General features: G+C 37.8%; 1 protein-coding gene across 1 annotated transcript; it reads right to left on the bottom strand.

The window, feature by feature from the left end:
- Positions 1–1,629: 1,629 nt before the first annotated feature.
- Positions 1,630–21,644, bottom strand: LOC106057039 (endoglucanase 4). Its single transcript, XM_013214068.2, has 17 exons — positions 21,500–21,644; positions 20,897–21,077; positions 19,647–19,767; positions 16,403–16,477; positions 14,376–14,417; positions 14,099–14,256; positions 13,043–13,149; positions 12,829–12,926; positions 12,542–12,712; positions 11,048–11,232; positions 7,485–7,644; positions 6,349–6,460; positions 6,046–6,196; positions 5,237–5,381; positions 3,924–4,089; positions 2,401–2,591; positions 1,630–1,830 (listed from the first exon to the last, which is right to left on the bottom strand). The coding sequence occupies exons 1-17, from the start codon at positions 21,502–21,504 to the stop codon at positions 1,724–1,726; spliced, it is 2,175 nt and encodes a 724-aa protein (XP_013069522.2). The 5' UTR covers positions 21,505–21,644; the 3' UTR covers positions 1,630–1,723.
- Positions 21,645–22,153: the final 509 nt, after the last annotated feature.

The following is a 22,153-nucleotide window of genomic DNA, read 5'->3' as shown; positions in this document are numbered from 1 at the left end:
CCAATAAATGAATCAATACAAAAAATAACAAATTAGTTCATCAATCAGTGGTAATTAACATTTTTTTCTTATAGAATAAGAAAGCTTATTCCTAATGAATTAAGATATATGGCAATGACTTTACGGTTCTTTCCCTTAGATTAGCTTTTTTGAAAATATTTGGTTTCTATTTTGCATGTTATCGCATGAGTTTGCGTCTTCTTTTTTGACCCATTTCTTATTCCATATTCTAGAACAAATTCGTACAAGTGTTCATTCTTCCCTAGTGCCATTGGAGCATGAATCAGAAGAACCAATGACTAGCAGAATTAAAGCCTCTAGTTAATATATTTAATACTATGATTACCTACTTGCGTCCCATATCATGCAGTGCCTTATGATAGGTTTCCATAGGTAACTATTGTAAGAATTGAACGTTAGTTGTTGATGTAACTTATTGTATTTCTACAGATAGACTTAGAGGCATGTGAAATGTATCATGTGATTTTAAAACTATTTGAAATAACTAAAAGATTAAAACAAAACACTTGAAAACGGAGCAAATTGAGCAGCTCATTCTACGTATACATCAACCAAGTAGTCACTCATACGTCGTTTGATTTGTCAAATCAATTTGTTGTAAAAACGTCTTTATTGCTACATCAATGGCCATCAGTATGAAGAGGGACTATATACAATGATTTAAGGACTTACTGTCATTCAGTGCCTCAGTCTGAGCTACTTCAGAGCGCATGTGTCCGAATGCCAATATTGCCAGCCCACCACTGATTTATATTTATTTTTCGTTTGGAAATCTTACAAACAATATTACACATAACAATACATTAGAAGATCAAACGAATAGCACACAAAATATACGTAGATACCAAAGTTTTTTTTAATCAAAATTACTTGTGAAATATACATCAGAAAATAGAGTTTTAGCCAAGGATTTCATTGCAAAGAGAGAAAATCAAATTTGTTTTTTTTTGTGATCGATGTTTTGTATCTCCATGTGATGTTTAAATGTTAAAATCCTGACCCAGAGGGTGTTTTTTTTATGCTGAAAATCTTTTTAGACTTCGAATCTGTATTTACAAGTATTTGTAGTAAAGCACAACTTCAATGTTGTTATTAAACTAATTACCTGTAAATACATCCACCACGTTCTGCCACTATTGCAAGACTTGTAGTGTTATGTTTATATTTTTTTTTTTACATGTTAACATGTTTAAAGATGTTCAAAAGATTATTTCACGATATGCTTATCCACGAGTTAATCTGGTCGTTTCCGTAAATTACATATTTAAACTCTACCAAGTTCTTCCTGTTAAATTTCCATTACAAGCTTTAATATTCTTCTTCTTCTTCTAGTCAGCTTATTGCTGCTGAGCTGTGAGCTCTTTTGCAGACTGTGCCAAGGAAAATAGTGTGCTGTTCACTTCAGTTGTTCATCAATGTCGTACAGGTTATTGGTTATATTGGGCTGCCTAAGGTGGATAAGGAAGAGGCGTTCAAAAAGGATAAGGTTTACGGTGTCATAAGGGTGGGCGCAGTGTCTACAAAGTGGTAGGTGTGTGAATTTTTTTTTTGTTGAGATTGTAATGTAACCGCTTCAATATACAGACTGACATATTTAGAACAAAGAGAAAGTCTTTTTCTTTTATATACTGAGATAATATATTTCCATTTACCAGCTCACTTTATAAATATATAAACAACAACACGATGTGTGACTTGAAACCTATCGCCCAACTACACCTCCTGTCTGTCCTGAACCAGTGGAAAACGGGCATTGAGCATTTCCTTTCTGTTCAGGATGTTCCGATCTCAGCCACAAAGACTTTAATGCTGTAAGAAAAGAGTTTCAGTTTGAATGTTTGACAGTTTAGAATGTGCTGACCAATTTTAAATGTATTTTTAAAATGTCTATTAAACTTTCTTTGCAGTAGGAACGTCTTGAGTTGTTTTTTTTTTTGGTAACTCCAGACCTGATTCTGGCAATCAGGTGACCCGAAAAGATATCTACTGCCAACTTATGGGAGAGAAGCAAGAAGAAACGCATAGCCCAAGACATTAAAAAGTGAAAATGGAGCCAATGTTGTATGGAATCCGCAGGGAAAGAGGAAAGTGGGCAGACCTAAAGAAACCTTGAAGAGGTCAGTCACTAGAGAAGCTGAGGATACTGGAATGACAAGGGAGCAGATGAAGAAAGCTGCTCATAACCAAGTTACAGAGTTGGGAGTATAGCGTAAGTGAAGTATGAATGTGATCAAACCGCGGGATTTAAACACGGAAATCATGTCATCAATCGATCGCTCAAGAAACATGTTTTTAAATCTGTGAGCTAAGAACAACGAAATCAACTAACAGCTGCGTTTCCCTTTAGCCAACAATAAGCAAAAAAAAAAAGTCATTAACCTGCCACTGCTGCCTGGAAGCCCGCGTTGTAGTCGCAGGCCACTTCATTGTTGACGTAGTTGGAGCGGTCATCAGTGTAGTCGTCATTGGAACCAGGTCCACCAACTAGGGCACCGTACAGAATGTGGACATTGGGCTCTTTCAGCGGCATGACTTGAGTTCCACATGGAGACGGGAGGTTCGGGCAAGAGCTAGTTCGAAAAGAACAACACTTAAATAAGAAAGCTATCTAAACAACTATTGTGTCTGTTGTCCTGTGACTTGCAAACATTTATTTTCTATGCTACACAGCTTTGATGTTCTCTTTTTGTGCATGAATTAGTAACTAAGCTGTTCTATTTAATAACATATAACTGGTTAAATTGGTTGAATAAAATTATAGCTTTAATTATTATTATTTAGATGAGTTAATTTTTATTCTCTGGGACTGCCAGGATCAAGCTCCGTTAATGGGAAACAAAATTCTTAAGTATCCACTTTAGCAATGTACTGATGTTCAAGGCCTCGAATGGAAAAATGAATTACCATTCATTCTCTTATACGGCCATAGTGGATATTCAATAGAGGGAAACAGCGTTTAGTATATTCCTCTTAACTGTGTCCTTTGAAGAATTTTCTGATGATGTATGCAGGTCTGCAGCAGTACTGCACATTTACAGGTAACAAGAACTTTCTGGGGATTGACCTCAAAGATATCTGCAAGGTCAGTGGCCACTATCCCATTGGTCGATATCAAGATTGGATGATTGTATTATTGTTATAAAATGTGCCAAAGTGAAGTACCCTTGCGATGTATAGGGAAGCTCATGTAAGGTCATCTGTTTCTAAGAACGATGGCTAACGAGGGTGTCATCTGTTTCTAAGAACGACGGCTAACGAGGGTGTCATCTGTTTCTAAGAACGATGGCTAACGAGGGTGTCATCTGTTTCTAAGAACGATGGCTAACGAGGGTGTCATCTGTTTCTAAGAACGATGGCTAACGAGGGTGTCATCTGTTTCTAAGAACGACGGCTAACGAGGGTGTCATCTGTTTCTAAGAACGATGGCTAACGAGGGTGTCATCTGTTTCTAAGAACGATGGCTAACGAGGGTGTCATCTGTTTCTAAGAACGATGGCTAATGAGGGTGTCAACTGTTTCTAAGAACGATGGCTAACGAGGGTGTCATCTGTTTCTAAGAACGATGGCTAATGAGGGTGTCATCTGTTTCTAAGAACGACGGCTAACGAGGGTGTCATCTGTTTCTAAGAACGATGGCTAACGAGGGTGTCATCTGTTTCTAAGAACGATGGCTAACGAGGGTGTCATCTGTTTCTAAGAACGACGGCTAACGAGGGTGTCCCAACTCATGTCAAGCATTTGAGCGTGGCTGGAATCCCGGAATTAAAAATCTTTATCGAAATTCGAGCCTGATACCTCTTGGTTCAAAAGCCAATCATTCTACTACTCAGCCACCAAGCCCTTTAAAATGCTTATGCCCTTATAAATAAAAGCATTGAACAAAAGGAACATTCACTGTTTACCTGGACCTGTGGTGAGGTCTTAGTGGATATTTGTCGCCAAAACCAATGACGTAACTAAATCCTGTGTCCCCCAGGGCGTAATGTATCTGGCACATGGCCCAGTGTCTGTACTCATCGGGGTGGAGGCCCGCATCAGCAGCTACGAGGGCAGCCATAGCCATGTTGGCTGAAAACAAAAAGCACAAATAGAAAATAGTTTCCAGTTTTTAGACAGTGCCTTGTTTTAAAAGTAAAATTTTTATGGACATTTCGTTAACTCATCCTGTTTATTTTTTGTTTGAAATATACCTACCTATATAACATAAGGATTGACCTCTCTTCCATGACAACATTAATGTTAAAAAAGACAAAAAAAAGACAGGGCAATGGAGGGATACACAATATTACAATTTTTAATCATTTACAGGAAAATGTCCTCGATCTCGAAGATTAAGGACAAGTGCAATGTTGAACGTGATCACACAGACGCAGCTGTGACCTTCATAGTTTGACACACCTAATGCAGAACAAATAAACTGGTTGCCTCAGGGGTCTATCTAAATGACATACTCTATGCCTTTTGAAAAAAATAAAACGGAACGTTTTGTGATTTCTTTGATGTTTCCTAAACCAAGAGTGGACTGAGCTTGCATGCATCGAAGTTTTTTTTCGAAATATACCTATAAACTTAAAACATTTTATTGTACACAAGGCTATTTGCTTGAGACGCTACATCTTCAAACAGACACGCTAAATAACAGACGTAGTTTCGTCTAGTAGAAACACGCACTAGAGCTGTGGGGTATGTACAATACCACCTGAATTAGAAAGAATCAATGGATTCTCTTATAGTAAGAACTAGAAAATAGACAACACTCGAGCAGGAATACTTTGCCGACTGTTTCTATTAAGAAATGTTCTCATCAACTGAAAAGACATGTCGCAATAAAGAGGACGTAAACAATGAATTTTAATTAGTATTTCTATATCACTGGTAGGGAAATGAAACTTATAATGGCAACCATCACTATAATTAGTAAGGCACGAGACAAAGCCACCGGTATAGAAGTACTTTGTGCTACATCATTGAAACTTAAGCTACAGAGTGCAGGTCAGATTAGGAAATTTAATAAGCCATATGCTGAAATGGTTGGGCACCGATGTGTTGTACTATTTTTTAAAACATTTTTTCCTTAAATATTGAAATAACACATTTATTCTACAATCTCATCGAGCGTTTAATTATTTCCGTCCAATTAGCCAAAATACAAATAACAAAAATATAGAACAAAATAAAACGTCTTAGTCCTAAGAACTAATTAACATATACGTACAGGAGTATCTGAGGGATCCCCACTGCAGTCTGTAGGCAAGACCTTTAGGTGTGTACGAAATGCTACCCCCAGGAAACCACATCTTATAGGAGCCTTCAACTGCAGTTTTGTATCGATCTTTCTTTGTCAGCTTGTACAGGAGGACCTGTTAGTAAAACAACAACAACAACAACATATAATCTACTAGCATCCGTGCAATAATATTGTTATAACCCTGCTCCTACACCCACACTGATGGTGCGCAATAGCACACCGTTCAACACAACGACATATTGATTCTTGAAGAAGGACTGTTTTAGATCCGGCTGAAGTGATCTGCAGGCTATAGGAGATGTCTGGGACTAAGAGCCGTTCTTTGTGCTACCAGTGAACTGTATTGAGGACCTGGAGCGACACTGGAAAGTATCTCGGTGGTCTTTACTAAGGTTTGGGTAGGAAATGACTTGTAGAAATTGAGACTTCCTGTAACTTGATAGCTGAACTTGTTAAGTCCAGATCTCACTGTGTATTTTATAACTAAATGAATACATCGTCCATTAATAGTATAATGAATAATGATGACAAAACGGGAATAAATTAACAGGTAGCTAGTCTCCAAATAGCTATTCCATAATTAAATGTGTTAACACGTGGTAAAGCTGTTTCCATGGTCTGATTCTTGTGTAAAGCAGTATTCAACTATAGCCACCAGAAGTCCTTGGAAGAAATAGGAACTTGCACCAACATTGTGTTCTGCATAAATGTTGAGCAAATAAGCATTAGAACCTTCATAGGGTATCACACTTTAAACATAGAGAGAGAATACTGACCTGGTTGGCAATAGTCTTGTCATCCCATGACATGCCCCAAGCCGGCTCGTCATCCAGATACTTCTCTGCATCTGCCAGATATTTAGGGTCGTTAGTCGCCTGATACAGCCAGAGAGAGCCCCAGCAAAGCTCGTCTGTGATGTTGTTGGAACTGCCAAATGAAATGTAGAGGGTAGTGAAACCAATGAAGGACACTTTCAAATACAATGTAAAGTCACGTGTTCAATTGTTCACAAGTTTATTCTTGTCAATGTTGATCTTCATCCTATCTATCGTACAGATGTTACAATGATGTAGACTTACTTGTAATATCCAGCAGCAGCATTGACAGAATCACTGTACTTCCCTCTATAGTTCATAGCAAAGTCCCATAACTGTTTAGCATGGTCTAGCAGCGTTGAAGAGTACGTGGGATCTGGGTAGAGAAACAAAAGCATTTCCATTGTTGGGTATTTTTGGGGTATTTGTGGGCAACATATTTGGATTTTTACTTCTAAAATAGGTTTTGGTTGATTAGACCAGACTCAATACGTGGTCCGACTTTATATACAGAATGTATTCTTATAATTATGTTAACGCTCGAGCATACATAAATATATAATAAATTCATGGAAATAGGTATTTCTATAACCAATCAATATAACTATTTCTTATTTCACATGGGCGTAGCCAGGATTTTTTTTCGGGGGGTGGGAGGATTTTTCTCCCCCCCCCCCGGCCAAAAAAATAATTTATATATGTATGTATGTGTGTGTGTACATAATTAATCTTTATTTACATTCTGACCCATCATTCTTTCAGATCGGGTCTCAAATCAAGAAAATCCTGTGCCGAACTGGGAGTCGAACACTTAGTGAGGTTGTGACAGAGCGGCGCATGAGGTTTGCGGAACATGGTCTAGGACAAAATGAACTACGTATACCAAGAGTTGCGATGACATGGAGGCCAATACGAGGAAAGCGCAAACAGCGACGACCTCGTATTACTTGGCGACACATCTTCATGGAGGACCTCAGAACAGTGGACACCAGGTGGGAGGAGGCTTCAGACACTGCCAATAACAGATATTTATGGAGACAGCTTGCTGCCCAATGCGCCGAACAGCGCGGGAGGATATAAGTCTAAGTCTAAGTAAGTCCACACAAAACAAGTCGCGGTAATGTTTTAACTGAAAGCTTTATAAGACAATCTTATTTCAATCATATTTTTACAACACTTCATTATTACGACATCTACTTTGAGTACTATCAAGAGGTAGATCACGTGATACGTATTTAAATTACAAAACATGTTTAGCTTGAAACAGTTGTCTTATAATATTTTTTTTCTAAACGTTGAATATAAATAAAAAAAAAAAAAAACTCTCAGGGATTAATTCTCTATGTCAACATATTTCTGTCAGCTAAATCAACTGTTGGGTCATTAACCGATGTATTCACCTTTTGTTTTGAATGCTAGAGATCCTGCAGCAAAAGCAGCAGCCGTCTCCATCGCAACTTCGCTGCCTGGTTTGGAAGTTGTAATCTTGAAAGCTGGTCTGGGCATGGTCATAAGTTCTGGTGGACCCCAATAGCCGTGATCCTGACCACCGTCACCTACCTGGGAATGAATGCACGCTAATTTTATTGAAGGGAAGGGCTAGCGTTGTTACAAAGAAAACTCATACAGTATAGATCTGATGGTATGCTGGACCAGAAAACTCATACAGTATAGATCTGATGGTATGCTGGACCAGAAAACAAGGGCAAATATGAATAAAGAAATGTGCATCTTTTTTTTAAACACAATGACAATTTTTAGGACACTATTAACTTGTGAAGTGTCACCAGAAAATGATGTTTTAATACTTCAAAGCTGCAGAATCAACAGGATCGATCAATACATTGGCATAAGCATACCCTTATTGAATAGACCTGTGGAGTGAAAACCCCTCTGGAATACACCTACGGAGTGTCACCAGATGCAGATGCCGATCGATACATTGGCCTAAGAATACTTAATTAAAAGACTAACTTAATAGAGGACGGATCGACCTTGCAATCCCCATGCAGTTCAGATATAAAAAATCTAATATGAACTTTCCAATAGTGATAAGTAAGAAAAAAAAATATATTCATCTTCTTCTTAAGCAGTGAAGTTGTGTCATTAAATAGTTTGGACTAAAATTCTTGGATAAGTTTTTTTTTTTACTTCAACTTTCCCTACAATGTCTGCAGTGATTGTGTCTGAATGTGTGGGTAGCTGAACAAGGGAGTAGCATTGTCTTTGTTGGTAGGAAGAATGTGTGGATAGCTGAACAAGGGACTAGCATTGTCTTTTGCTGACAGGAAGAATGTGTGGGTAGCTGAACAAGGGACTAGCATTGTCTTTTGTTGGCAGGAAGAATGTGTGGGTAGCTGAACAAGGGACTAGCATTGTCTTTTGCTGACAGGAAGAATGTGTGGGTAGCTGAACAAGGGACAAGCATTGTCTTTGTTGGCAGGAAGAATGTGTGTGTAGCTGAACAAGGGACTAGCATTGTCTTTTGTTGACAAGAAGAATGTATGGGTAGCTAAACAAGGGACTAGCATTGTCTTTTGATGGCAGGAAGAATGTGTATGTAGCTGAACAAGGGACTAACATTGTCTTTGTTGACAGGAAGAATGTGTGGGTAGCTGAACAAAGGACTAGCATTGTCTTTGTTCGCAGGAAGAATGTGTGTGTAGCTGAACAAGGGACTAGCATTGTCTTTTGTTGGCAGGAAGAATGTGTGTGTAGCTGAACAAGGGACTAGCATTGTCTATTGTTGGCAGGAAGAATGTGTGTGTAGCTGAACAAGGGACTAGCATTGTCTATTGTTGGCAGGAAGAATGTGTGGGTAGCTGAACAAGAGACTAGCATTGTCTTTTGTTGACAGGAAGAATGTGTGTGTAGCTGAACAAGGGACTAGCATTGTCTATTGTTGGCAGGAAGAATGTGTGTGTAGCTGAACAAGGGACAAGCATTGTCTTTGTTGGCAGGAAGAATGTGTGTGTAGCTGAACAAGGGACTAGCATTGTCTTTTGTTGACAGAAAGAATGTGTGGGTAGCTGAACAAGGGACTAGCATTGTCTTTTGATGGCAGGAAGAATGTGTGTGTGGCTGAACAAGGGACTAGCATTGTCTTTTGTTGACAGGAAGAATGTGTGGGTAGCTGAACAAGGGACTAGCATTATCTTTTGCTGACAGGAAAAATGTGTGGGTAGCTGAACAAGGGACTAGCATTGTCTTTGTTGGTAGGAAGAATGTGTGGATAGCTGAACAAGGGACTAGCATTGTCTTTTGCTGACAGGAAGAATGTGTGGGTAGCTGAACAAGGGACTAGCATTGTCTTTTGTTGGCAGGAAGAATGTGTGGATAGCTGAACAAGGGACTAGCATTGTCTTTTGCTGACAGGAAGAATGTGTGGGTAGCTGAACAAGGGACTAGCATTGTCTTTGTTGGTAGGAAGAATGTGTGGGTAGCTGAACAAGGGACTAGCATTGTCTTTTGTTGACAGGAAAAATGTGGGGGTAGCTGAACAAGGGACTAGCATTATCTTTTGCTGACAGGAAAAATGTGTGGGTAGCTGAACAAGGGACTAGCATTGTCTTTGTTGGCATGAAGAATGAACGAAGGAATGTGCGAGTAACTGAATAAATAATTCATAGGGGAAACGTTGTGCATGATTGAAATAAAAGGGGGACATCATGTTGTTGATCAAGTTGATAACCTATGTTGAAAAGAGAAGATACAAAACATAATCTTATTATTTTGCTCGAAATCGAATAGCCAAGCCATTTAGTATGTGTGCGTGCGCACGCGTGCGCGTGTGTGTATAAGAATTCTGACAGATACTTTTAAATGTTGATTTCGTTTGGAGTTGTCGAGAGAATGGTCTAGAGGTCGAGTAGCACCAGTATCGTCCACAGGGCTTGGACAAAAGAACGTAGAAAGAACAGTTTTTTTTTCAACCCCTCCGCTAACATGTACATACATCAAAAGGGAATATAATTTAATAATAATTTATTTTGCTAAGCTGCTACTAAACAAAATGTAGACAAAATGTAGACAAAATGTGCTAGGACAAGTTAAAAGAAAAGGCAGACTAGGACGGCTGCCTGGTTGAGTGGTTTGCGCTCCGAACTGTCATCACGATGTTTACGGGTTTGAACTCTACCCACCGCCATCCCTTGCAGACAGGCTACAATTATGCAGGAGACTTGGGCTAGGACTTAATAGTTTTCGTTTCTGAAGGAACATTTAAAAGCTTACAACTTCTAAAAACTTACACAAAACGTGTCAAAACTCACAACATCTAAAAACATATACACAACATCTAAAAACATATACACAACATCTAAAAACATATACACAACATCTAAAAACGTAAACACAACATCTAAAAACTTACATCTAAAAACGTACACACAACATCTAAAAACTTATACACAATATCCTCTAAACTTGTACATAACATCTAAAAAGTTATAGACAACATCCAAAACTGACACACAACATCTGAAAACGTATACACAACATCTAAAAACTTATACACAACATAGCTAAACAATGCGTGTCATGCACTCAGCAATACAGTGTCCACTTATTTATTTGTTTTACTCATTAGTAAGTCGATACCGATATTTGAATTAGTAAGTCGATACCGATATTTGAATTGGTAAGTCGATACCGATATTTGAATTGGTAAGTCGATACCGATATTTGAATTGGTAAGTCGATACCGATATTTGAATTGGTAAGTCGATACCGATATTTGAATTGGTAAGTCGATACCGATATTTGAATTGGTAAGTCGATACCGATATTTGAATTGGTAAGTCGATACCGATATTTGAATTGGTAAGTCGATACCGATATTTGAATTGGTAAGTCGATACCGATATTTGAATTGGTAAGTCGATACCGATATTTGAATTGGTAAGTCGATACCGATATTTGAATTGGTAAGTCGATACCGATATTTGAATTGGTAATCACGTACCTGGATGTAGAGTTCGTTTGGTTTGACGTGACACTTCAACAGGTAGTCCAGAGGCCATTTGATGCAGTCTAGCATGTAGTCAGTCTGACCAGCAGACTCGTAGGCATCAGCGTAGAGCAAGTAGCTCCATGTTAAGATTGTGGTCGAGTAGGCCATCGGGAAGTTGAACTTGACGTGGTCACCAGCTGGTGGGACGTTATTGTAGGGGTTAATATACAACTTCTTCACGAATTCAATGGTTTTAATAAAATTGGGGGAGGGGGGCGGATGGCTGAGTGGTTAAGCGCTTGGCTTCAGAACCTAAGGTCTGGAAGCTAGGGTCCTGGGTTCGAATCTCGGTGAAGACTGGGTACCTGACTTTAGTTGGGGAAAGTAATGGGGGTTAGTCTCTGTGCTGGCCACATGCCAACCTGCCCTATAGATCGCAGTGTCTGAAAGGTGAACTTTAAATTAATAAGTCTCCGAAAATGTTCAATTCAAAACATTTGCCCTATAGATCGCAGTGTCTGAAAGGTGAACTTTAAATTAATAAGTCTCCGGAAATGTTCAATTCAAAACCTTTGACCAAATAAAAATGTTTTCAACTTGAATGACAATAAAAGATTCAAAACAAAGAAACAGAAATATTCTCCCGTGGTAAGTTTTGATGATTAGGGTGATGTTTGTAGGTAGACGTTTAGACTATGTGTCAAATCATGTTAAGATTTTTTTACAAATAGTCCAATTAACATTAAGAAGTAAGAGAGGACATTGTTATGTCTGTATTTAAAGATTTCTATTTTTACTAAAAATGCAATTGATATTTTATGTTTTTAAACTTAAATTTCATTTCACTGTTGTATTATAATATTTGCGATCGATGTTTGTGTTTTGAGAAGAGTGACTTAACATTCTAGAGGACACACTGACCAATGCGTTATGGTGTGAATGTGCTGACAGTAGTGATCAATAAGCCTGTGTTACACAGCAAGCTGGGTTGTTAGAATATCTATTTTAGTCTCCAAATAATTAAAATGGTAAAAATTTGTTAATGAAAAAAAAAACTTAGCTTGTTAGTTTTAAATTGTTAGTTTTAAATTGAAGAAAAATGAATTTAGAAACAATTTAACCAAAAGAGAAGACAAAGGGAGAAAACTCGTTTCTATAGATTTAATACGATAGTGTATTTTACAGACAGCTCCTTATAAACCATGATAATGCAAACAATCTGTACGACCATCGTTTAAAATTCATAAGGATGTGTACCAGTAAAACCTGCGTTAAGCTCTCATAGATTTCAGCGAATGCAGTATTTGAGTGAGGGATATGACCATGCCGCAAAGACACCAGGAGGCACAAAGACAGACTTACCATCACACCAGCCTCCTGTCAGGTCCTCCCACTTACCATCACACCAGCCTCCTGTCAGGTCCTCCCACTTACCATCATACCAGCCTCCTGTCAGGTCCTCCCACTTACCATCATACCAGCCTCCTGTCAGGTCCTCCCACTTACCATCATACCAGCCTCCTGTCAGGTCCTCCCCCGCCTCTCCCTTGTCTCCAAGAGCCGAGTCAAACCTCCAGGGAATTCTCTTGTTGGTGGGAAGTTTCCCAGAGCGCTGCGCTTCATAGAACAAGATTGACTTCTGCAAGACATCGTTGTAGTTATACTTGGATTTGTCAGCTACAGAAACAGAACCATAAAGTTCATGTATTAAACAATTTAGCTGAACAGGTCACGGAGACATTAGTATAGTATAATTTAAAAATGAGTGTTTTTGAAAAACCAGAGAAGATTACCGTTAGGAGCAGTAGCTACGGTCCAAGTGTCTTTCCCAAGGTTAAACAATTTAGCTTGACCCGATGGTGGAGTAGAGTCTGAATAACTTCCGGTAAATCTGATGAAGAAAATCAATTTAAATGCTACACAATTAGAAATAGTATAAAAGAACTGATGCTAAAAGAACCTTTGAAAATGAAGACTACTTCTGCCTCTCTCAGTTCTACTACGAACCTTAAATGTACTGTGTCTCCTGCATGATATGCTGTGTGTTCTGGTCTGTTCACTACAGCCCAGTTGTAGCCATCGGACGAATGGAAAATTGCATCTGCTATCTGAAACTGTAAAAAACAAAAGGAGTTTATAAAGAGAGCTTGTGTTATTTCACAAACTCAGAGGCGCCCCCACGGAGAAGAAATATTCAAGCCATGGACTTACGTGATCGACAAAGTAATACAATTTCAAAGAATCATCATGTGCTTTAAATCGTACATAAGAGAGGCTATTGATTACACGAGTATTACGGGATGAGCAATGTCTTCGTGAAAAGTCACTCATAGGGCAGGGCTTAGAGACATGGAAAAGTGATAGTGAAATGTGATAGTGAACTTAGATAGTGAAAATAAAACAAAAAGATTCGTGAGACTGAAAACAAACTCATGACCGATCAGTTCGAAATCTAAGCGCTTTTCAACTCAAGTCACCACATGTAATATGTAGCATAATGTTTACGATTTTATAAAACTTTTAAAAAATATTGCATAAACGTGTACTCTAAAAAGTTGTAGTATTCGCCTAAAGAACTCTTAAGTTGTCTTTAAATGCATGACGCGTAGGACGTAATCATCTTCTTTTTTGAAGTAACGTCTGTATTATATAAGAAGAAGAAGATAAATGGCTTTCCGAAAAAAAAAAGAGAAAATTAAATTATCCGTTTTTTATATTTAGTGAGTGAAGTTGGGGGCGTGGTGGTAAAGTGCTTGGCTTCCAAACCGTGGAGTCCCGGGTTCGTATCTAGGTGAAGACTGGAATTTTTAATTTTTTGTGATTTTAAAGGCGTCCCTGAGTCCACTAAACTCTTATGAACCCCTGACATTAGTTGGGGAAAGTAAATGCGGTTGGTCGTTGTGCTGGCCGCAATACACTCTCATTAACCGTCACCCATTGAGACAGATCACCTTTATATCATTTGCCTTATAGATCGCATGTGAAGTAGCCTACACATGAGCTAACACTTCGACTACAATAAACTCTTTAATGATTCATATTTTAACGTGTTATAGTACTTACATTGGTCATTCCGCTGACTGGCTTGTCGTAGCTAATGTTCATTACCCAGCCAAAAACATCTTCTGTGATGGGTATGTCGATGAAGCCTTCGAAGTTCCCTGACCAGGAGTTGGTCACTTTGAGCTGACCTGTTGGTCCGTTCCCAGGAGGTAACACAACTGAAAACAAGACATTATTAATAAACTGTTTAAAGAGATAGCAACTACATTTCATGATCGCTGAAATGTATAAACTGCTGTGACATGATGTACATACGTCCCTGGGTAGAAATACTTACATGGTTTTGCAGTTGTAGTTGGCAGAGTTTGTCCTGGAGCAGCTATTTATTAACGAAATGAAAAAAAAAGGTTAATTTTGTGTATTTCAATCATAAATCACAATTCAAGTCATAGAAATGAGATTTACAGAAATCAATACGAGAGACAAACTAAAAAAGCTTTACCTTAAAGTGTAGCATACTAAAAAAACATAAGTTATTAATAATTGGAATTAAATAGCATTAGTGATGGGCAAAAGTTAACTAAAAAGTTAGAAACTTTTAGTTTAACTAAAAAAAAATATTGTTTAACTAGAAAAAAAAAAGTTTAGTTAAAATCGTAGTTTAATTTTTTTTTAGTTACTAACTAAAAAGTTTAATTAAAATTTGTACAACTTTTCAACGTGTGGTCAGGGTTGAAACGCACATCCCTGTTTTCTGGTCATGTGATATCAATAACTTTGATTATCAAAAAAATGATGCAGTTAACTATTTAGTCAGTCTGCATTTGAAGAGGGTAACGTAAGATGCTGGTAGAAGTCGTGGGATTAAATATTTGCAATTGAAAGTAGCAGTAGGCCTATAATAAAAAGTTAACCTTTATTTGCTAAAAGCTTCTATGCAATATTATGAATGTGAATGGGATTGTTCCGAATTTTTTTATGAGCCACGTGGTGGGGTTTAATTTCTGTTTATAGTGGGAATCTGATTTGTGAGTTAGGATAACCAACTCTAGAAAAAAATTCTTACTCCACACCCTCTCTTGACCATAAAGTAAATAGACTGTGTCCAACTGATTTTAACAACCTGGTCATCTAGACATACACATGTAGGCCTAGTGTACTGTACGTGTGTAGTATACTACAAGACTACCCTGCATTTTTTTTATTACGCGTTATGCAATAGTGTTTGCTTAATGTGGAGTGGTCAGACGAGGCATGGCTAGTCAAGCATGTTCTTTACACTAAAATAGTTACAGACCCTCCCAGCCCAGAAAGTAAATAGACGGTGTGTCCGATTGATTTTAACAACCTGGCCAGATAGACGTACAAGGGTAGGCCTACTGTGTGTGCAGTCCATAATGACAAGACCACTCTGTTTTTATTTTCCCTTGCGCGTTTAACGGTTATTCAATAGTGTTAGTTGTATTTTTAGTGGCCAGACAAGAAAAAAAGCACATCGGCATGGTTACTCAAGCATGTATTTTTACACTATAAAATAGTTATACAGGTAAAATGTTTCCTAAAACTTTGACAACTGTATTTCTATTTTATTGGTTACTAGATCTATTTTTTAAACTCCAATGAGAATCTAAACTTTACCGGTATAAGTAATTAAAATTTTCCGTTATATAATAAGTTAATATAATAAAAAAACAGTACCATATTCTTTTCTAAAGGTTTTAATTGAAGGCAAAAATACAAGCACACATATTTATTTAGACATCTTTTTAAAAAAAAATGTATTGTGCATTAACGTTTATGTAAGAAACATATTCCTTATTTTTATTATGGATAAATATTTCTAGTTCAACCCCGCCCCCACAAAAAAAAAAAGAAAAAGTTATGAAAAGTTTGTTATGGTTTAATTAATTTCTTTTAGTTTAGTTTAACTATATTTTGAAATTCATGATAAACTTTTAGTTTAACTACTTTATTTTAGTTGAAAACTAGTTTTAGTTTAACTTTTAAAAGTTAGTTTAGTTCCCATCACTAAATAGCATTGCTTCAACAAAGAAGAACGGGAAATTACCTACAAAATAACAGACAGAAGTTTCTAATACGTCGTTCCTGCTTTCTCTCCCTCTGTATATATATATATATATAATCATTTTGCCATGTGGTCTGAGGCATTTACGAAATACACTTCACGAACGAATCTAATGCCAGCACTGTTAACGTAATCATACAAACTTGTAAAACTTGTTTAGCAACTCTGACTATCAAATACAATTATTTACACCGAAAATTAGTTGTTAGATTAAATTCACAATTAATTTATAATAATTTATTACTATAATTTAAAACTAAGAAAAAAAAAGAACAAACCTGTGACGAGGGGGTGACTGCTATCTCCTGCCGCTTGTATAGTGCCCGTCACTTTAGGGTTTATATCTCCGTTCACTGTGCGGGAATACAAACGTTTCAAATACAAGGAAATGTAAATGTATGATATTAGTTGGCCCTAGGTAAAAAGAGTTAGTATTACGATACTTTTAAATATCTATCTATAGTTCGTCCTTCGTGCTACGATATGATAACCCCCTTCGTTATCCAGGGGGGGGGGCTGAGGGCCCTGCAATGCGGTTTAGTGCCTCCTCTTGTGGTGGGTAAGACCCATGTAAACCAGAAATGTTCGGCTGCACACACTGGGCAGTTTATTCCAGATGCAGATAGTGTCAGTGATGTTGCAGGTTAGAGTTCAGTCTCACTATAAGGACTGGTCAGGATGAGAGACGCCTTGAGGGTGTCCGTGAAACGTTTTCTTTCTCCTTTTTGTGCTCACTTTCCTTCCCTGACCAGAAAGAAGTCTTTCATGGATGCCTGAGTCTTACTTCCATACTGCAGACATTTTAAACTCTAAACAAACTATGTGTGTCTAAGACAGAAACTGAGTCTTACTTCCATACTGCAGACATTTTAAACTCTAAACAAACTATGTGTGTCTAAGACAGAAACTGAGTCTTACTTCCATACTGCAGACATTTTTAACTCTAAACAAACTATGTGTGTCTAAGACAGAAACTGAGGACGCGAAAGCTTTAGGGAAATGTTTGTTGACAATTTTAAGAAGATATTAGCGCTAGACAGAAGTTGACCTTTGACCCCTGTTGAGACTAAACCATTGATTCATGCAAGGTATGCTTACAACTACTTCAGACTCTGTTAACCCATAGTTCTATTCATCCTGAAACAACAACGTAGCAGATTTGAGTTCACTGATTAACATACATGACGATTGACACATGACATTTGTTGGACGTAATTATCTTCTCTTTTGAAGTAACGTCCGTAATCTATAAGCAGGGGCGGACTGGCTCTATGGGCAAACGGGCAAATGCCCGGTGGGCCGGTACCAAATGGGCCGGTCTGGTCGCAACTAAAGAAAAAAAAATGTCCATGCAGACAACTTTAAAAAAAAAAGTGACAGCAGCAAGACATAAAGGCTCGAACTATTTTCTTGTGTTTTTTTTAAAATTCTTATTACAATTAATTTTGTTTGAAATTCAACAAGAATATATAAAAACAATACACTATAGGCCTACACTGTACGTATTATCATTGGCAAATGAGCGGCATGGACTGCTCTGATGCAGGGGCGGACTGGGTATCAAAATCGGCCCGGGCATTACCATATAAACCGGCACACAAATGGCATGTCATATATTTTCGGTTGGGGGGGGGGGGATTTTTACCCCACTCCGCGATTTATATATATATATATATATATATATATATATATATATATATATATATATATATATATATATATATATATATATATATATATATATATATATATATATATATATATATATATATATATATATATATATATATATTAGTGTGTGTGTATATGTGTATATAATTATATATATATATATATTAGTGTGTGTGTATATGTGTATATAATTATATATATATACATATATATTAGTGTGTGTGTATATGTGTGTATAATTAATCTTCATTACATTCTGATCTTTCATTCTTTCAAACGTTTTTTTACCCTAGAATACTCTCTTCCTATAATTAGTGGAAAGACAGTACACACCGCCAAAGGGCAGCTAGGGAGTCCGGGGGAGCGCTGTGAGCTCCCCCCAGTGGGGTCCGGGGTGAAGCATTATTTCCGTTATTTTAAGCTTTAAAAAATGCATATTCTGAGGTATCTACAGTGCAATTAGCCTGCTACTCTTCCGCTAAAAAAATTCAAAAACCAAATCTGCTATTCAATGTAGTCCAGCGACTGGTAGAAAATGGTAAAATGCTTTAGTTTTTGTATTGGAGGGGGAAGGGAAACCACAAAACACCTTTTGGTGACTGTAGTTTGCTTAAGTTGGCTGCACTGAGGCAGTTAGGGTTACGCTACGCTCATGAAATTTGGTGACTACAGTTTGCTTAAGTTGACTGCACTGGGGCAGTAAGTAAAGTTTCCCTTTCATGCAATGAGGTCTGAGGCAAGTGATGGTTTGAAGACCCTCCCCTGCCGGCTACGCCCATGTGTTATATTACATTATGTAATCCTACGAATGCAAACATCCAGTTTTCGATGCGTTTATCAAACTTTATATATTTTGTAGAGAATTAGGCTTACACCTATAAGAGAATTAGGCTTACACCTATAAGAGAATTAGGCTTACACCTCACAGCGCTCCCTCGGACTCCCTAGCTGCCCTTTGGCGGTGTGTACTGTCTTTCCACTAATTATAGGAAGAGAGTATTCTAGGGTAGAAAAAACTTTGAAAGAATGAAAGATCAGAATGTAATGAAGATTAATTACATATACACACCAAAAATATATGACATACCATTTGCGGGCCGGTTTATATGGTAATGCCCGGGCCGATTTTAATACCCAGTCCGCCCCTGTCTATAAGATAAGAAGGTAATATGGGGAAAATATACTCTGCGATCAATGAATAAAACCTTTAAGTCTAAATGTCTAATTCTGGTCAAGAGTGACACATTGAGGCTCAAGTTTCTTTTGTACGTTTTTATGTTGTAGGCCCTACCTCAGATTAGTAGGGGGGGGGGAGGGAGCGTCTGTCACCGCCAAGAATGTTCACTGCCCCCTGTACACCATAATAATGAAAATCATCAGTGGTTCTCAAAGCGACATTTACTCCTCACCTGCTTCCTAGGTTTTGGGAGTGTGCAACCAATGGGATAATGGCGTGATGTGTATCTGTCCTCAGATTGAATGCGAGACGGGAATCACTGGAACACAGGCTTAAAGACTTGAACTGTAGTAAACGTATGCTCCATGCATAATCCAAATAAATGTGATCCCACATTTGATTGTATAAAGTTAGAAAACAATGTAGTAATCATTGACAATCTCCAGTGACTATTTTCTAGTGACTAAATTCAGTGACTATGTTCCAGTGACTATCTTCCAGTGACTTTTTTCCAGTGACTATTTTCCAATGACTATCTTCCAGTGACTATTTTCCAGTGACTATTTTCCAGTGACTATCTTCCAGTGACTATCTTCCAGTGACTATCTTCCAGTGACTATCTTCCAATGACAATCTTCCAGTGACTATCTTACAGTGACTATCTCTCAACTTACCTGTACCCATAAAAGAAATACAGAGGCGATCTCCGACATGTTCGTCCTTGTTCCACTCTTTGTTATGCAGCACAAAGACTTTACCGTCATCTTTAGTCTCCACAACATCAGCCACCCACGTCTGAAGATACACACACACACACACACAATGTCAAAAGTCCATTTAAGCATAACACAATATTAATACTATAATAATAATAAGAGCCTGTGTAACTTAAATTGATCTTATCCGTACATTGTAATGTAAGAACTAATCGACTTTAAGGACATTCTCTAATGGGAAACATTTGTCTGAATGCTGGTAGTAATGGTTTGGTTCGCATTGCTCACTTTTAAGAGTTATTTTATTTGTAAATGTTTAATATTAAGCTTCGTTTATAACGTCTTCCTAATTTTATTTTTATATTCAGTCTTTATTTACAAGAGGATCTCAGATAAAATAAATGAATTGCTGACCGAAAAAAGCAAACGTGTGTCATTGATTACAACATCCACTTCCCATTTGACACATTTAATATTTCTTTTCCAGTCCTCTAACTGCTTTAAATTCAAATCCATCCATTCCAGTGGCCCATGGAGGGCTCTGGCCTGCTTTAACACATCCCTTCATTCAGATCTCTCCTGGGCCTTTCGTCTCCACGACTTATCACCAAGCTGTTGTAGATCTGCTTCCACATCATCAATCCATCGCATTCGGGGTCTGCCTTTGGGTCGCCTGCCTTTTGGTTTTTGCCTATATACAATTTTCGCTCCTCTGTTACCTGACATTCTTTCAAGGTGACATGCCCAACGTAGTCTGTTCTTTTTTCATTACTGCTTTGCATTGAATAAGTTGAAATGTATGGCCCTGGAGCTATCATTGTGAAGTTGAGAAAACATCAAATACATTTTTGTTAACTTTGAGATTTGCGTGTGTAACACTGTAGTCTGGATTGGACTCACTAGTTCACCGCCCTTTTCAGAGTTCGTTGCAAGTTTGACTTAAAGGATTGTGAAGATTGTGTTTTTCTCACTTGACGTCGCTTACAATCAAAACACGCATTTGCCTTACACCACATTCACACCACTGTGCATTCATACATTCGCACTAGTCTGCATGCCCACCTCTCTGTATTCGCACCATTTTTGTATTCGCACTACTCTGAGTTCACACTACACTACATTCGCACCACTGTGCACTCTCTGACTGTAACACACCTAACCTTAAGATTTTCTAACATGGTTTTAATCTCTAACCAACAGGAATCTACCTGTAAACTTTGAATGGCGTGGTCGAAGGTCAAGATGACATTCCAAGAATGCAACTCCTCGGTGATGTCAAAGCAGGCCTCTCCTTGTAAACCTCCATCCCAGTGACTAGCCAATGGGATGTCTACGGCCAGGCTAACGGACACCAGGATTGTGCCGAGAATGAAAGTGGACCTCCACAACCTTTGGGAAAAATAGACTGCTCTTTTTTTTAAACAATAATAGAATTTAGAAGTATCAAAGGCAGATTTATGTACTCGAAATATTAAATCGTGCAAAAGTGAAGATAGAGAGAGAAGGGGTAGGATAGAGGAGATAGAGAGAGAGAGAGAGGAGATAAAGATATTAGAGAGAGAGAGAGGAAGATAAATAGAGAGAAATGCTGAAGATATAAAGAGAGAAAGAAAAGGAAGATACAAAACAGACAAGGAAAATGTTGTCTACTTAGATGAAGTAATATAATTTTTTTTACGTACACATAGACTACATTGTTCAGTTATTGTTATAAGCACCAACAATTGAAGCACACACTTATATAACATACACACACACACAAAATTCCCACAACTCCATTGGACTTCAAAAAAATGTAGACATTCACGTACCTCATTTTCGATCCTAGAGAAAAAAAACCACCACCAACTGTGTAATTATCTTTGATTTCATAACGCTGCCCAGGTGACAAAGTTATATAGTGATTCTCTTATCTCTGCGTTCCACATCAGATTTAGTTCGACTTCTAGATTCTAGATGTACTGCCTACACAGTTCATACACGTTTTAGTAGACATGACTTTCAAAGCCTTCTATACTGTACGTTGAAAGATAAGAACGATAATCAAAGAACACAGGAGTTGGTGATTGCCTTCAGTCTAGTGTTTTGTGGTTCCGCTTAAAATTATCATATAGAGGCACAAAGATATCTTGAGTGATATTTGTTAAAAACAATACAACACAAAAGGGACAACATCAAAAACATCCCTTTGTTCCAGAACTGATTTCCTTTTAGTGACTTTGGGAGGAAGAAAGCTTCTTTCTTAAACATGATCTGCTAGTCCCGCACTTTCAGTATCGCGATGGCAGTGTGTGTTTGACAAGATGTAGTTGCTTCGTGCAGACGTCGTTTCATTAGTGCTTCAATGTCGGGAATGTGTCCTGTTGAGTAGGGAGGGGGTGCAGGGGAAGTTAAATGGACGAAACCCGAGCCTGCAGAAAACATTATTTGCAGGCAATGGAGTATCAAGCTAGTGACAGAACGAA

This window comes from Biomphalaria glabrata, chromosome 3 (genome assembly GCF_947242115.1).
Source record: "Biomphalaria glabrata chromosome 3, xgBioGlab47.1, whole genome shotgun sequence".
Classification (NCBI taxonomy): domain Eukaryota; kingdom Metazoa; phylum Mollusca; class Gastropoda; family Planorbidae; genus Biomphalaria; species Biomphalaria glabrata.
Note: the sequence above shows the minus strand (reverse complement) of the source record. Positions and strands in the feature narration are given on the sequence as shown.

Coding starts and splice junctions, on each gene's coding strand:
- LOC106057039 (XM_013214068.2), bottom strand. Junction 5,382..6,045: donor ACAAGACTATTGCCAACCAG/GTCAGTATTCTC, acceptor TTTTACTAACAG/GTCCTCCTGTACAAGCTGAC. Junction 1,831..2,400: donor CTTCCAGGCAGCAGTGGCAG/GTTAATGACTTT, acceptor CTTTTCTTACAG/CATTAAAGTCTTTGTGGCTG.